Raw genomic sequence first — 12,800 nt, 5'->3', positions numbered from 1 at the left:
TCTATCACGGTGATAGTGTGACCGCCTGGGAAGGAAATCCCCGTCTCCATTAGACAAGCCCACACTGCCTCTGTTTTTATCTCATCTCCTTGCTCATCTTCCCGCTGTCATCATTCGTCTCTTGTTCTTTGTCTTGCGATTGTTCCCGTTCATTGTTGCTTGAGAGCTTTGTTCCAATCCTCCAATTCCATCGCCTGTGACAGCTTGTCCCTCTCCCCCCCTCCCCACTTACTCTCTCGTATCCTCTTCATCGGCACCTGTGCTAACATCTTTACCTCTTGTCCAACAGTAACACCACAAAAATGTCTGCCGACGTCTCTACCACCCCCGCTGCCGAGAACGTCAACGGCGCCGCTGAGGCCAGCCCTGCTGCTGCTGCCCCCAGTGCCACCACCCCCGAGGTCACTGCCGTTGAGAACTCTACTCCGGCTTCCGCTGCCAACCAGCCTCACTCGGCTTCCCTCTATGTCGGTGAACTCGACCCCTCCGTGACCGAGGCCATGCTCTACGAGCTGTTCTCTTCCATCGGCCAGGTTGCTTCCATCCGTGTCTGCCGTGATGCTGTCACCAGACGCTCCCTGGGATACGCCTACGTTAACTACAACAACACCGCCGATGGTGAGCGTGCTCTGGAAGACCTCAACTACACTCTGATCAAGGGCAAGCCCTGCCGTATCATGTGGTCCCAGCGTGACCCCGCTCTCCGCAAGACTGGCCAGGGCAACGTCTTCATCAAGAACCTGGACAGCGCCATTGACAACAAGGCTCTCCACGACACCTTCGCCGCCTTCGGCAACATTCTCAGCTGCAAGGTCGCTCAGGATGAGTTCGGCAACTCCAAGGGATACGGTTTCGTCCACTACGAGACTGCTGAGGCTGCCAACAACGCCATCAAGCATGTCAACGGCATGCTGCTGAACGACAAGAAGGTCTTCGTCGGTCACCACATCTCCAAGAAGGACCGCCAGAGCAAGTTCGAGGAGATGAAGGCCAACTTCACCAACGTCTACATCAAGAACCTCGACTCTGAGATCGATGACGATGAGTTCCGCAAGATGTTCGAGAAGTTCGGTGAGATCACCTCCGCCACCCTCAGCCGTGACCAGGAGGGCAAGAGCCGTGGCTTCGGTTTTGTCAACTTCTCTACCCACGAGAGCGCGCAGGCCGCCGTCGAGGAGATGAACGACAAGGAGATCCGCAGCCAGAAGCTCTACGTCGGTCGTGCCCAGAAGAAGCACGAGCGCGAGGAGGAGCTGCGCAAGCAGTACGAGGCCGCCCGCCTGGAGAAGGCTTCCAAGTACCAGGGTGTCAACCTCTACGTGAAGAACCTGACCGACGACATTGATGATGAGAAGCTCCGTGAGCTCTTCGGACCTTACGGCACCATCACCTCTGCCAAGGTTATGCGCGACACCAACGTCGAGCGCGAATCGTCTCCCGAATCTGCTGGTAAGGAGAAGGAGGCTAACAAGGAGAACGACAAGGAGGCCACCCCCGAGGCTGAGAAGGCCGAGGAGAAGGCTGAGGAGAAGCCCGCCGAGTCCTCCGAGGAGAAGGACAAGGAGGCCAAGAAGTCTGACAAGAAGCCCTTCGGTAAGAGCAAGGGTTTCGGTTTCGTCTGCTTCAGCAGCCCCGATGAGGCTTCCAAGGCTGTCACCGAGATGAACCAGAGAATGGTCAACGGCAAGCCCCTCTACGTTGCCCTTGCCCAGCGCAAGGATGTCCGCCGCAGCCAGCTTGAGGCCAGCATCCAGGCTCGCAACACCATCAGACAGCAGCAGGCCGCCGCTGCCGCTGGTATGCCCCAGCCTTACATGCAGCCCGCTGTCTTCTACGGCCCCGGCCAGCAGGGTTTCATCCCTGGTGGTCAGCGCGGCATGGCCTTCCCCCCTCAGCCCGGTATGGTGATGGGTATCCCCGGTGGACGCCCCGGCCAGTACCCCGGTCCCTTCCCTGGCCAGCAGGGTGGTCGCGGCATGGGCCCCAACCAGCAGATCCCTCCCAACTTTGCTCAGGGTATCCCCATGGGCATGCAGGGCCCTGGTGCCATTCCTAACGGCATGGGTTACCCCCAGATGGCTCAGGTGCAGTTCGGACGCGGCGCTGGTGGCCGTGGTCAGGTCCCCGGAATGCCCATGGGTCAGGGTATGCGTGGCGGTCCCGGTTACGGCCAGGGCCGTGGTGTTCCTGTTCAGCAGGGTCAGATCCGCCCTGGCCAGGGTGGTCGCGGACAGAACGCTGCTGCTCCCGCCGGTCCTCAGGAAGGTGCCGCTGGTGGCGTTAACGCTCAGACTCTCGGTGCCGCTCCCCCGGCCCAGCAGAAGCAGATGCTCGGTGAGGCTCTCTACCCCAAGATCCAGGCCCAGCAGCCTGAGCTGGCTGGTAAGATCACTGGTATGCTTCTGGAGATGGACAACACCGAGTTGCTCAGCCTGTGAGTATTTCCCTTCTACTCTTTACACTGTTACTTCTAGTTGCTAATACATTATTGTAGGCTTGAGGACGAGGAAGCCCTTCGCGCCAAGGTCGACGAGGCCCTTAGCGTTTACGATGAGTACATGAAGAACAAGGGCACCGAGTCCGAGGCTCCTGCCGCTGAGGCTGCCAAGCCCGAGGCGGAGAAGGAGGCCTCGACCGAGGAGAACAAGGCGTAAATTCGCGTCTCATCTCCTGCACCGGTGGTTTGATTTCAGCAGTCTGCCATGTCGAATTTTTTTTTTTGACTCCCACCTATTTTTTGATGACCTCTTCTACCTCTTCTACTCGAATTAACGATTTCACCTTTTATTATCCTCCTATCCGACACCTCCTTTCCATTTTACCCACCCCTCAACCTTTCCACTTTTTTTTTTTTTTTTTATCCCTCTCTTCTCCTTCCCTCCTGGTCCTGATATCCCTCGGTTCCCAAAAGTTCTTTGTTAGTGGTGTCATCGGTCCATGATTAGCGAGCGACATCACCTTTACCGGATCTCCTGCCTCTTTTTCTTTCTCCTTCTTGAATAGCGCTTCGGGGTTTGTTCCCTGGCAATGTTAGCACGTGATGCAAGAGGGCGATGGGCAAAGGAAGGCGGGCCAATTCTGGGAACGGAGATGAAAAGTTGTTCGGATGCCATGGTTCTCTTATTTCATGTCACGAGAGGGAGGAAGTTGTGACGTCTTCTCTTCCTATCCCCGCCATACTACCTACCTCGTATCCTACGATATGACACGAGTGTAATATAGACTTATGACTTCCTCACGGGATCTTTCTCACGTATTATACGTATATGTAGATATCCTTTCCATTCGTAGACGTAACTTGTTGTATATACACGGTCTCTGTATTTCGTAATATGCACTATCATACACCCTCCCCTTCCCATATATACCAACCCATGATGGAATAAGTACTAACTCAAAAAGAAGGATACTGCTGCCCAAACATATCCGCCAAATCATCAAAATTACTCCCCTCGAGCAGATCCACAATCCCAAAATCAAACTCTCCCACCGCATCTCCATTATTATTATCATTAGTGTTAGTACTCACCCCCTCCGCAGCGAATAATCTATCCTCATGAGACAGGTGTATATGGCCGCCACTAGTATTAGCAGTTTCATGCAGACCAGATGTTGTCGCAGCAGCAGCAGCAGCAGTAGGAGTCCTCCTCCCTGCCCGTCCTCGTGCATATTCATCATCCATATTCGTCGAAGATAGCGAGTTAATGGGAGTGAAGAAGGCGGTGTGGTGAGGATCTACTGCTACTTTTCGTCGTTTGTTGGGTGATCCTTCACCTGCGGCGGCGGCGGCGGTGGTGGTGCCTGATTCCTGGATAGTCCGAGATAGGAGGGAAAGTGCCCTGTGGCAGTGTTTGGCTGCTTCCCATTGCGTGGACATGGTGTGCAGGATTGTGAGACATTTGGTGATTTCTCTGTTTTGGGTGATGTTAGTAAGGTGGGTGGGTAGGTAGGTAGGTTGGGGCGGGTGTGGGGTGCATGCAGGTTAGGGGGTTTCCTGTGAGACAAGGTGTGCAGGAAGAAGGCTGGGGAGGGGGTTTTATGCAACGTACTGAGCTCCCTTGGATAAGACGTATTGGCGGAGTTGGCATGCAAATGCAAGAACGAGACCTGACATCCAGGCAGCAGAGAGGAAACCGGGCCAGAAGAATGATTGGCCGCTTTCTTGCTGCGTCGTTAGAGCGGAGATGATCTCCCTTGCGGCGTTGATGCAGGTTTGGAGCCCGGAGCAGAATTCGGGGGTGGATGGGCTGAGGGAGAGGGAGGGACGGTTGATGAGGAGGATGAGGTGTTGGTAGAGGACGGTGAAGAAGGGGGCGAAGTTGAATGCCGTGGTGGTTGTTGCTGCGGGAGATGATGATGAGGTTCGGTCGGTGGTCGATTGTTGGTGTTGTTGGCCTTGAAGTGTTTCGATGGAGAGATTGTTCCACCATTTGTGGACGTCTGTGATGAGGAACAGTACGGAGCTGCGTGGGACAGAGCGCACGGTAATGGATTTGTGGAAGAGCTCGAGGGCTCGTCCTGTCAGGGTGCCGGATTCGACGTAGCTTGCAAAGGCAAGTTCGCGGCGGTTTTGCTGGGCTTCTTCGGCTGAGGAGCTGCTGTGGGCTGAGAAGGTACGTGGTGAGGTGTTTTCGTGGTGTTGGTTGCTTATGAGCTGGGGGCGGTGTTCCCTTTGCTCAGGATACGAAGTAGATCGGGCGAAATGCGATCTATTGTACATCCCTGGTATATGGATTTCAGGAGCATTGGGCGAACAGACATCGATATCCGAGTCTTGTACGCCTAGTGGCAGCCCAAGTGCCTGGCTTAGGTATCGGTCAATGGCGTATGCGCACCAGAAGATCCTCTTGCGCAGCTGTCTGTCGTGGGTTGTGAGCTCCTTGTATCGGTATGGACAGCGATGGAGACCTGCGTGCAGCATGGAACGGAGCATGCAGCCACCTACGGTGGAGGCTGTCCGGAGGGACATTTTTGCAAGCAGATATAGTTGGCAAGCAAGAAGTGCCTGCAAGGACAACATATCGTGCTTACTAGTTAGCGTCCCGAGGAGGGAATGCATGTTACTGGGCGATTCAATCCGAGACCCCGGTGGAAGCTGGATATCCGGATGAACAGCATTGGCTAGATTGAAAATACACTGAAAGATTGTTGTCCAGCATACATGCCGGTGATCCGCCATTGGAGCATTACCAGTTGGCTCCTGGCGATCTTCTGAATATAGGCCCTCCATGGCCTGCAAGAAAGTAGGGCCATGCAGGAATGGGAACAGAGGATGCCAAACTTTGAAGTACATCATCATGAGTTCCCGAGCTGTATCAAGCGGGGGAGCATTCCCCAAGACTGCGGCCACTGCGGGATCATATGCCCATTGGCTCGGAAACTGATCATCCTGCAGTGCAGCCGGGGTCGTTTTCTGCGAGACATCACTGCCTACCAGGGTATCCTCCGGCTGGGGGAAGTCTTGTGCAGGCGATGAACCACTCGGATCTAAACTTTCGGAGAAAGCCCGTCGGACGGTATTGATGAAGTAGACGCCACTGGAGCTACCGACAAACTGACTCTCATCCTTGGAATGCGCGGTCAGGGAACCAATCTCGGATGGGCCATTGGTAAGGTCCGGAGGCTCCATTCTGGTGGGATCATGATGCTGCTGTCGCGGATAAGGAGAGAGCATGGAAGAAAAGATGGCGTTGAAGTCAAGAATCGCGGATTGAATTGCGAGTCGCAAATCCGGGTGTCTGCTTAGTCATGGACAGCACTTCCACCATCACCAATTCTGATATTTCTGAGCGTCAAGTTTTGCATGTATAGTACATATTTCTAGAGCAATTGGATATTTATAAAGACCCGTGACTCACTTACAGACTCTCAACCGTCGGATGGTCAACTTACTTTGAAGATGTGGACGTCTAATACTGGCCAGTCTATACTGCTTGCTAAATCGGCCACATAGAAATAGGGAACAGAGAAGGGCAAGCCAGGAGTTTAGTTGATTTCAGCTAAATTATCGGAACAATGCTGCTTTTCAAAAATATTCTGCCTATTGAATGTATGGAAACTAGAACTGGGGATAATGCAATTGGATGTGGAACCGTTCACTCGATGCTATGCTTGACAGGAGAGGAAGTATCTCTATTTCGCGTCTTTCCCAACACCAACACACAATACAAGAAGACCCTGCCGCGTCTTTTCTTACGATGAAGCCAACTGCAGCTCGATTTCTTTGCAAACCGCATCCACAACTCCCTGCGTATTCGCCGAACCCCCGAGATCCGGTGTCAAAACCCCAGCAGCGCACACCTTTTCGACACAGTCCATCAACTTTTTGGAAGCATCTTTTTCACCAAGCCATGCGAGCATCTCCGCAGCGGACCAGAAGGTAGCCACCGGATTGGCGACGCCCTTACCCATGATATCGAAAGCACTTCCATGAACCGGCTCGAACAGCGAGGGGTTCTTGCGGGTAGGGTCGAGGTTGCTGGATGGTGCCACACCGATGGAACCAGCCAAACCAGCAGCAAGGTCAGATAGAATGTCCATATGCAAATTGGTTCCCACGATAGTATCCAGCGAATCCGGCTTCGAAATCATGCGGAGGGTCATGGCGTCCACCAACATCTTATCCCAGGTGACATCCGGGAAGTCTTTCGCGACCGCCTCAGCGACCTCATCCCAGAGGACCATTCCATGGCGCATGGCATTACTCTTGGTGACGACGGTCAGGTGGCGACGTGGTCTGGAGCGTGCTGTTTCGAAGGCAAAGCGCATAATTCTCTCGACACCAACCCTTGTGAAGATGGCCACCTCTGTCGCAGCTTCCCATGGCTGACCCGTGTGGCTGCGTCCACCTTGACCACAATACTCTCCCTCGGAATTCTCTCGCACAAGGACCCAATCGATGCCATTCACAGCTGTGGTCAGAGGTGACTTGGTTCCGGGAAAGGTGCGCACAGGACGGACATTGGCATATAGTTGCAATGGACTGCGGAGCGCTAGTAGCAGGCCCCATAAGGAGACGTGGTCGGGCACGTCTAGATTAGTTAGTGCGTGAATTGCAATCGACTGTCTGTCTGGTAAGGATCAGATATACATACCTGGATGTCCCACAGAACCAAACAAGCCTGCGTCGAATTTCCGCAGAGTATCCAAGTAACCTTCAGACACGTAACGACCATGTTGCTTGTAGTAATCAGTGCCCCATGGGAGATGCGTGAATTCAATGTTGAATGTGTTCAACGTCTGAGCGAGCTTGTTGACCACTTCAATGGTTGCTCGCACCACTTCCTCGCCAATGCCGTCACCGGGAATGGATGCGATGCGATAAGTAGGTTTCTCTGTAGCCATTGTGTTTTCGCAAGACTGAAACACGGTACTAGTAAGAATTGAGGTGAGGAAGGACTCTCTGGATATATCAGTACTATGATCCCCGCATTGAAGCTCTATATACTTCCCCGCTCCGGCTATTATTCAGGCTGAAGGTTTGTCCTGCGCATGTCGCCATGATTTCGCCGCATGCAACTTTATTCATGTCTCGTAGTTCCACCCTTTAGTATCTACTATAACCAGTAGTTTATTCTCGTTGGCTCTTGAATATTTGGAGCCAGTATAGTTTGGAGGAAAAGATGGATACTGCTGCGCTTATCTAATCCAGCCTATACCGAATTAGTGGCAACCGCACAGGCCGGCTTCCTACCGATCTCCATATGCCGTTCTGCGATGGGCTGGCTAAGTATGCCACAACCACCAACGTGTATAGTGTATAGCTGCTGAGTAGATGATCAGATGTGCAGAGCAGGGTGATTGTTGATCCCTGAAGAACAGGCACAGGCACTGCACAGAGAAGGAGCCACGCGTCGGCTAAGCGTTCAGCCGTGTAAGTCCCACCGACCCTGCGCTTATCCCGAAGTGGCAATCACGATCGACCCGAATTGCTTAGCCTTTCTATGGCGGCAGTCCGCTGCTCCATAACGCTTTTCCTCGAGCGCCCTCTTAATCCTGCCCTCTGGCTGATACTTTGTACTACGATGATCCCCGAGCGGAGCCGGTCAATCTACTGCATACTTTACTGCGTCACCCTTCGTTCAAACTATTAACCGGTCAACAATGGCGCCTGCAAAGCCGAACAAAGTGTCACGGATCACAGTGGCTTGTAATTCCTGCCGGTTCCGGAAACAGAAGGTGAGATTATTCTATTCTTCATGTTTCTTCGCATCTAACAATCCATGTGTTTCTAGTGCAGCGGGAATAAGTAAGTAGGAAATTCTTCGTTATTAGTTCCATCTTTTGCTCATGCAATCTGATTCGAAAGGCCAATTTGCACTCAATGCGACCAGCACAATCGGTCGTGCGACTGGCCCGAACAGTTGAAACGGTAAGCTACGCTAGCTGCTGGACTTGGAAGTGTCCAAGCTTATACGTCTTAGTGGGCCGGCAAAAGGTTACATAGAAGCCTTGGAACACCGTCTTCATGAAACAGAGAGTCTTCTTCTGAATCTTCTCGCCCAGATCCCGGACTCTCAGCTCTCTGCCAGTGTCCAAGGACGCCAAGATCGTTCAAGCAGGCATCGAAACAGCGGCAGTCCGCCTCAAACGTACTCGTCATCTTCCCGCCTCGGAAAGCGAGGCACTGACTATTGGAAGAAGTTTCCTCTACACACAGTACAGGAAATCCGGGACTGGCAGAATGACTGTTTGAGCAATGAAGGAGATGGTTCGTCACGGCACTCTTCGGGACCTGAAGCCGTTGAGCGTCCTTCTGTCTCACACCCTGAATACCAACCGGAGACTGGATCTCCAAAAGACCAGATGCCCGAATTCCAAGGATATCGCGAAATGCCTACGCTACCACGGATACACCAGATTGATATACCCAATAGTCCGATCGATGCCGGTTTATCGTCGGCTAAAGTTCTATATAGCAGCGCATTAGATGGCGAGGCCAGGGAGAATCGTCCACGAATGGATCCTGTTTTCGAAGCGATACAGTATCAACGCGCTCGAGCGGAAGCGGTCCATGAATTTCCTAGTTTGCAGAAACCGAGTCTGTGGAGGGGTGCACCTCCTGTGAGCTTTCAACAGCAATTTCTTTGGTAGTCTATCAGACAAGAGATATACGGGGCATGCAAGCGATTGTTGACGATAGAGCTGGTCCGTCGCTGGGACGTCACAACTTTATACCTTCGTGTTGTGTCTTTATGGAAGAATGCTTATTTTATTATGGAGGAGTCCTTGGGTCTACTGGTTAAAGGGGACCTATATGCTGTATATACAACGGTCTAGTTATATACTATTTGTCTATTACTATGACCAAACGAGTACAATATCGGGAGTCAAACTCTCAAACCACGTCTCCAAGATTTCAGTGATAACAAAATGCATCATGTGAAACTACTGTGTCAAGAATCTCGTGATATGTTTCCTAATCGGGAAATGATGAATCTATCCGCCCGTCCCCACAACAAACCCATATCAGCCGCAGCATCCATCCATTCCATCAAAGCTTTCCAAATGATACTAGAGAGTTGAGCAATACCTTCAGGCATATGCTCTACAAAATAGCTCAGCACATGGTATCCTGCAAGCATCTCAAACACTGCGCGACTTACATCGCCATGACGCCATCACCCATTCAATACTAGGACGAAGTATATTCGCCGTCAACTATACACAGTACCATTACCACACAGCATATCACCCAAGCAATCAATGTACACAAACCTGCATCTTTTGTGGAACCATTCGAACTAATTTCAATCTTACCAAAATACAATGATACTTTTATAATGCATGACCTCATCATAACGCTTCTTCAAACCTACGCTACCCAGTACTCCTGATATACCTGGCTATTTAAACCAACCTTTTTCCCCAATTTCAGTCCCATCACATCACATCCCATTCGCAACCACAAGTCTACAGAACATCCTGTACAAACCAAGAATCACGTCCATTAAACCAATCCAATCCAGTTAATACTCTGCTCATCCAAAATGCCCTCCAAACCAGTCGCCTCCCCACCCCCGCAACCGAAGAAAGTCCACGGCGCTGTCCGCGACGACGACCTCCCCATCGACGACTACGAGAATGCCTGGCACGAACAGCAAGAAGAAGAGGAAGAGGAATACCGCGAGCAGAATGATATTGCCTTCAAGGCACCGAATGTTGCTGCCGCGAGGAGGATGAATACCGGTACTGCGCCGAATCCTGTTGAGGGGACGCGGAAGGGGACCACGGGGTCGGTTAATAGGTCGAAGACGACGCATTGATTCTCCCTCCTTTTTCTCTGTCGTTCGCCATCCATCAGTGATGTATTGTCTTGTATTGGGGTATGTGTATGTTTTATGTTTTAAGGAACAATGAGTGTAGTGTATATCATGAATCTAGTTTTTGAATTTCCCTTTTATCCAACCAAACCAGTCATCAACATCAACATCAATGTTATATACAACGATCACAATCTATAAACAACCCATCATACTTATGCATCAAAAAAAAGTGGTATATATAATAAATTTACAGCATAGGCTTCAGATCAGCAGAAACCTTGAAAGGAGCGGCAGTCTTGCTGCGGATCTCCTCGACGGTCACGCCCTCGGCGTACTCGGCAAGAGTCAGACCCTCGGTGGGGCTGACTTCGAAGACGGCCAGATCGGTGATGATCTTCCACACGCAGCGGGGTCCGGTCAGGGGGAAGCTGCACTCGGGGAGGATCTTGGGGTTGCCCTTCTTGTCGGTGTGTTCCTGTTCAAACTATGTCAGTGGTGGACATTCAAATGTATGTGTGGTGGGTATAAGTAGAGGATGACTCACCATAGTGACGACGACCTTGGTCTTCTCAGGGTTGGAAACGAGATCCATGGCTCCACCCATACCCTTGACCTTACCGGGAAGCATGAAGTTGGCGAGATCTGAAATCAAGGATTAGTGTTGTTCATTATGAGTTTGTAATGAATGGAGAGTGCTGAGCTTACCTCCGTACTGGCTGACCTGAAGAGCACCAAGCATAGTCAGGTCAATGCGGCCAGACCGGATCATACCGAAACTCTCGTGGGAACCGAAGACGGAAGCACCGCGACCCAGGGTGACGGTCTCCTTGCCGGGGTTGATCAAGTCGGGATCCTCCTCACCGGGCTTGGGGTAGCCACCCAGACCCAGGATACCGTTCTCGGCCTGGAGGACGACCTCAACACCCTCCTCGACGTAGGCGGGAGCAATCAGGGGCATTCCGATACCAAGGTTGACGTACATGCCGTCCTTGAATTCCTTGGCGGCACGCTTGACGATACGTTCACGACGGATGGTGGCCTCACCGGAACCTACAACACCAACAATGTTAGCAAGTTTGCGCTATGGGCCGGGGTTTGAACTGGGTACTGACCAGCCTGGAGCATCTCGTTGGGGTCCTTGGCGAAAGTGAGCTTCTCGATCTTCTTCTCGCCGGTGCTCTGGATGACCTTGTTGACGTAGATGCCCTGGAGGTGGATGCTCTCGGGGTCGATCTCGCCAACTTCGACGATGTGGTCGGCCTCGACGATGGTGTACTTGGCGTTCTTGGCCATGGCCTCGTTGAAGTTGTTCATGGACTTGCGGAACTGGCAGTTACCGAGCTTGTCGGCCTTGTGGACCTTAACCAGGGCGTAGTCACCGAAAATCGATTCTTCCAGGATGTATTTCTTTCCGTTGAATTCGCGTTCTTCCTTGGGGGCGTTCTTGATAGCGACGCTACCGTCCTTGTTGTAACGAACGGGGAGTTCACCAGATTGCACTATACAACCGGATAATTAGTCTTAAGTCCGGGGACATAGACAGCCATTGAAGTATGCGTACCAATAGTTCCGTAAGCAGCAGGGGTATAGAAGGCAGGGACACCAGCGGCACCAGCGGCACACTTTTCCGCAATGGTACCCTGGGGGGTCAATTCCAGAGAGAGGTCACCAGTGAGATACATTTTCTCGAAGACCTTGTTTTCACCGATGAAAGAGGCGATCATCTTGCTGATCTGCTTGCTTTCCAGCAGCTGGCCTATTATCGTTGTCTGTTAGACCAATTGCAATCTTTACTGCATTGCAGTGTAGCTCAACCTACCGAGACCAACACCGGGCATGCCAGCATTGTTGGAGACGACAGTCAGATCCTTGATGTCCGGACGGTCACGGACGGCATCAATCAACGTAGTAGGGACACCAGCGAAACCGAAACCACCGACGAGAAGGGTCGAAGAACCCTTCATATCCTTGATCGCTTCCTGAGCGGACGGGCATAGTTTATCGATTGCGCGCTTGGCAGTTGAGACGGAGAAATTCCGCCTCCAGATGGGGCGGAACACCGCAGGAACAGGCCGCGACATGGTTGTCGACCAGCCTTAAAACAAAAGAATTGAGATCTGCGGAGGGAGTCGAAAAAACTGGGGAAAAGAAAGAAAGAAAAGAAGAGAAAGAGAGAAGGAAGGACAACGCCAGCGATAAAAAAGAAGCTCAGCCTAGGCCAGACCGGCTCTTGCAGCATCGCGTAGCTCGCCGCTTCGGCTAGTGAACATGATGGCGCAGCCGACAAAAGCGATTATCCGCCGCCGACTTTCAGCATCGCTTTGCCGCCTTCCGAAGCCGACCCCACTGCCTGACCGCTGGGGTCGTATTGCCTCGTACACTTGTGGGGGGGAGAAACGTTCTGCCTGCGGGGTGTCCACAACCCCCTGGTTTGAATCACCCCAGTCTTTCCCCTCAAAAGCACTATTTGAGGCACGCGATCGGAGCGGGATGGCCTTGTCAAGCATTCTCCGATTTTACCGGTATCCCCCAATG

At 52.2% G+C, this 12,800-nt stretch overlaps 6 protein-coding genes across 6 annotated transcripts; 3 read left to right on the top strand and 3 right to left on the bottom strand.

Moving 5' to 3' along the window:
- Nucleotides 1–302: 302 nt before the first annotated feature.
- Nucleotides 303–2,654, top strand: pab1 (polyadenylate-binding protein; the record flags this gene model as incomplete). Its single annotated transcript, XM_041685189.1, has 2 exons — nt 303–2,434; nt 2,495–2,654. The coding sequence occupies 2 exons, from the start codon at nt 303–305 to the stop codon at nt 2,652–2,654; spliced, it is 2,292 nt and encodes a 763-aa protein (XP_041539299.1).
- Nucleotides 2,655–3,394: 740 nt separating this feature from the next.
- AKAW2_20472S (transcription factor domain-containing protein) lies at nt 3,395–5,674 on the bottom strand (the record flags this gene model as incomplete). The annotated part of the gene is made up of 2 exons (XM_041685188.1): nt 3,395–3,911; nt 4,050–5,674. The coding sequence occupies 2 exons, from the start codon at nt 5,672–5,674 to the stop codon at nt 3,395–3,397; spliced, it is 2,142 nt and encodes a 713-aa protein (XP_041539298.1).
- A 518-nt stretch (nt 5,675–6,192) lies between these two features.
- AKAW2_20471S (isocitrate/isopropylmalate dehydrogenase family protein) lies at nt 6,193–7,344 on the bottom strand (the record flags this gene model as incomplete). Its single annotated transcript, XM_041685187.1, has 2 exons — nt 6,193–7,031; nt 7,095–7,344. The coding sequence occupies 2 exons, from the start codon at nt 7,342–7,344 to the stop codon at nt 6,193–6,195; spliced, it is 1,089 nt and encodes a 362-aa protein (XP_041539297.1).
- A 759-nt stretch (nt 7,345–8,103) lies between these two features.
- On the top strand, nt 8,104–9,093 carry AKAW2_20470A (Zn(II)2Cys6 transcription factor domain-containing protein; the record flags this gene model as incomplete). Its single annotated transcript, XM_041685186.1, has 4 exons — nt 8,104–8,178; nt 8,235–8,248; nt 8,309–8,371; nt 8,424–9,093. 4 exons carry the CDS (start codon nt 8,104–8,106, stop codon nt 9,091–9,093), a joined length of 822 nt encoding a protein of 273 aa, XP_041539296.1.
- An 896-nt stretch (nt 9,094–9,989) lies between these two features.
- Nucleotides 9,990–10,265, top strand: AKAW2_20469A (uncharacterized protein; the record flags this gene model as incomplete). Its single annotated transcript, XM_041685185.1, has 1 exon — nt 9,990–10,265. The coding sequence occupies one exon, from the start codon at nt 9,990–9,992 to the stop codon at nt 10,263–10,265; it is 276 nt and encodes a 91-aa protein (XP_041539295.1).
- A 247-nt stretch (nt 10,266–10,512) lies between these two features.
- AKAW2_20468S (3-oxoacid CoA-transferase) lies at nt 10,513–12,346 on the bottom strand (the record flags this gene model as incomplete). Its single annotated transcript, XM_041685184.1, has 6 exons — nt 10,513–10,740; nt 10,810–10,907; nt 10,971–11,315; nt 11,378–11,764; nt 11,827–12,021; nt 12,085–12,346. 6 exons carry the CDS (start codon nt 12,344–12,346, stop codon nt 10,513–10,515), a joined length of 1,515 nt encoding a protein of 504 aa, XP_041539294.1.
- Nucleotides 12,347–12,800: the final 454 nt, after the last annotated feature.

The sequence above is a fragment of the Aspergillus luchuensis genome, chromosome 2, assembly GCF_016861625.1.
Source record: "Aspergillus luchuensis IFO 4308 DNA, chromosome 2, nearly complete sequence".
NCBI classification, from domain to species: domain Eukaryota; kingdom Fungi; phylum Ascomycota; class Eurotiomycetes; order Eurotiales; family Aspergillaceae; genus Aspergillus; species Aspergillus luchuensis.
The sequence above is the reverse complement of the archived record's forward strand: the minus strand, read 5'-3'. Positions and strand labels throughout refer to the sequence as shown.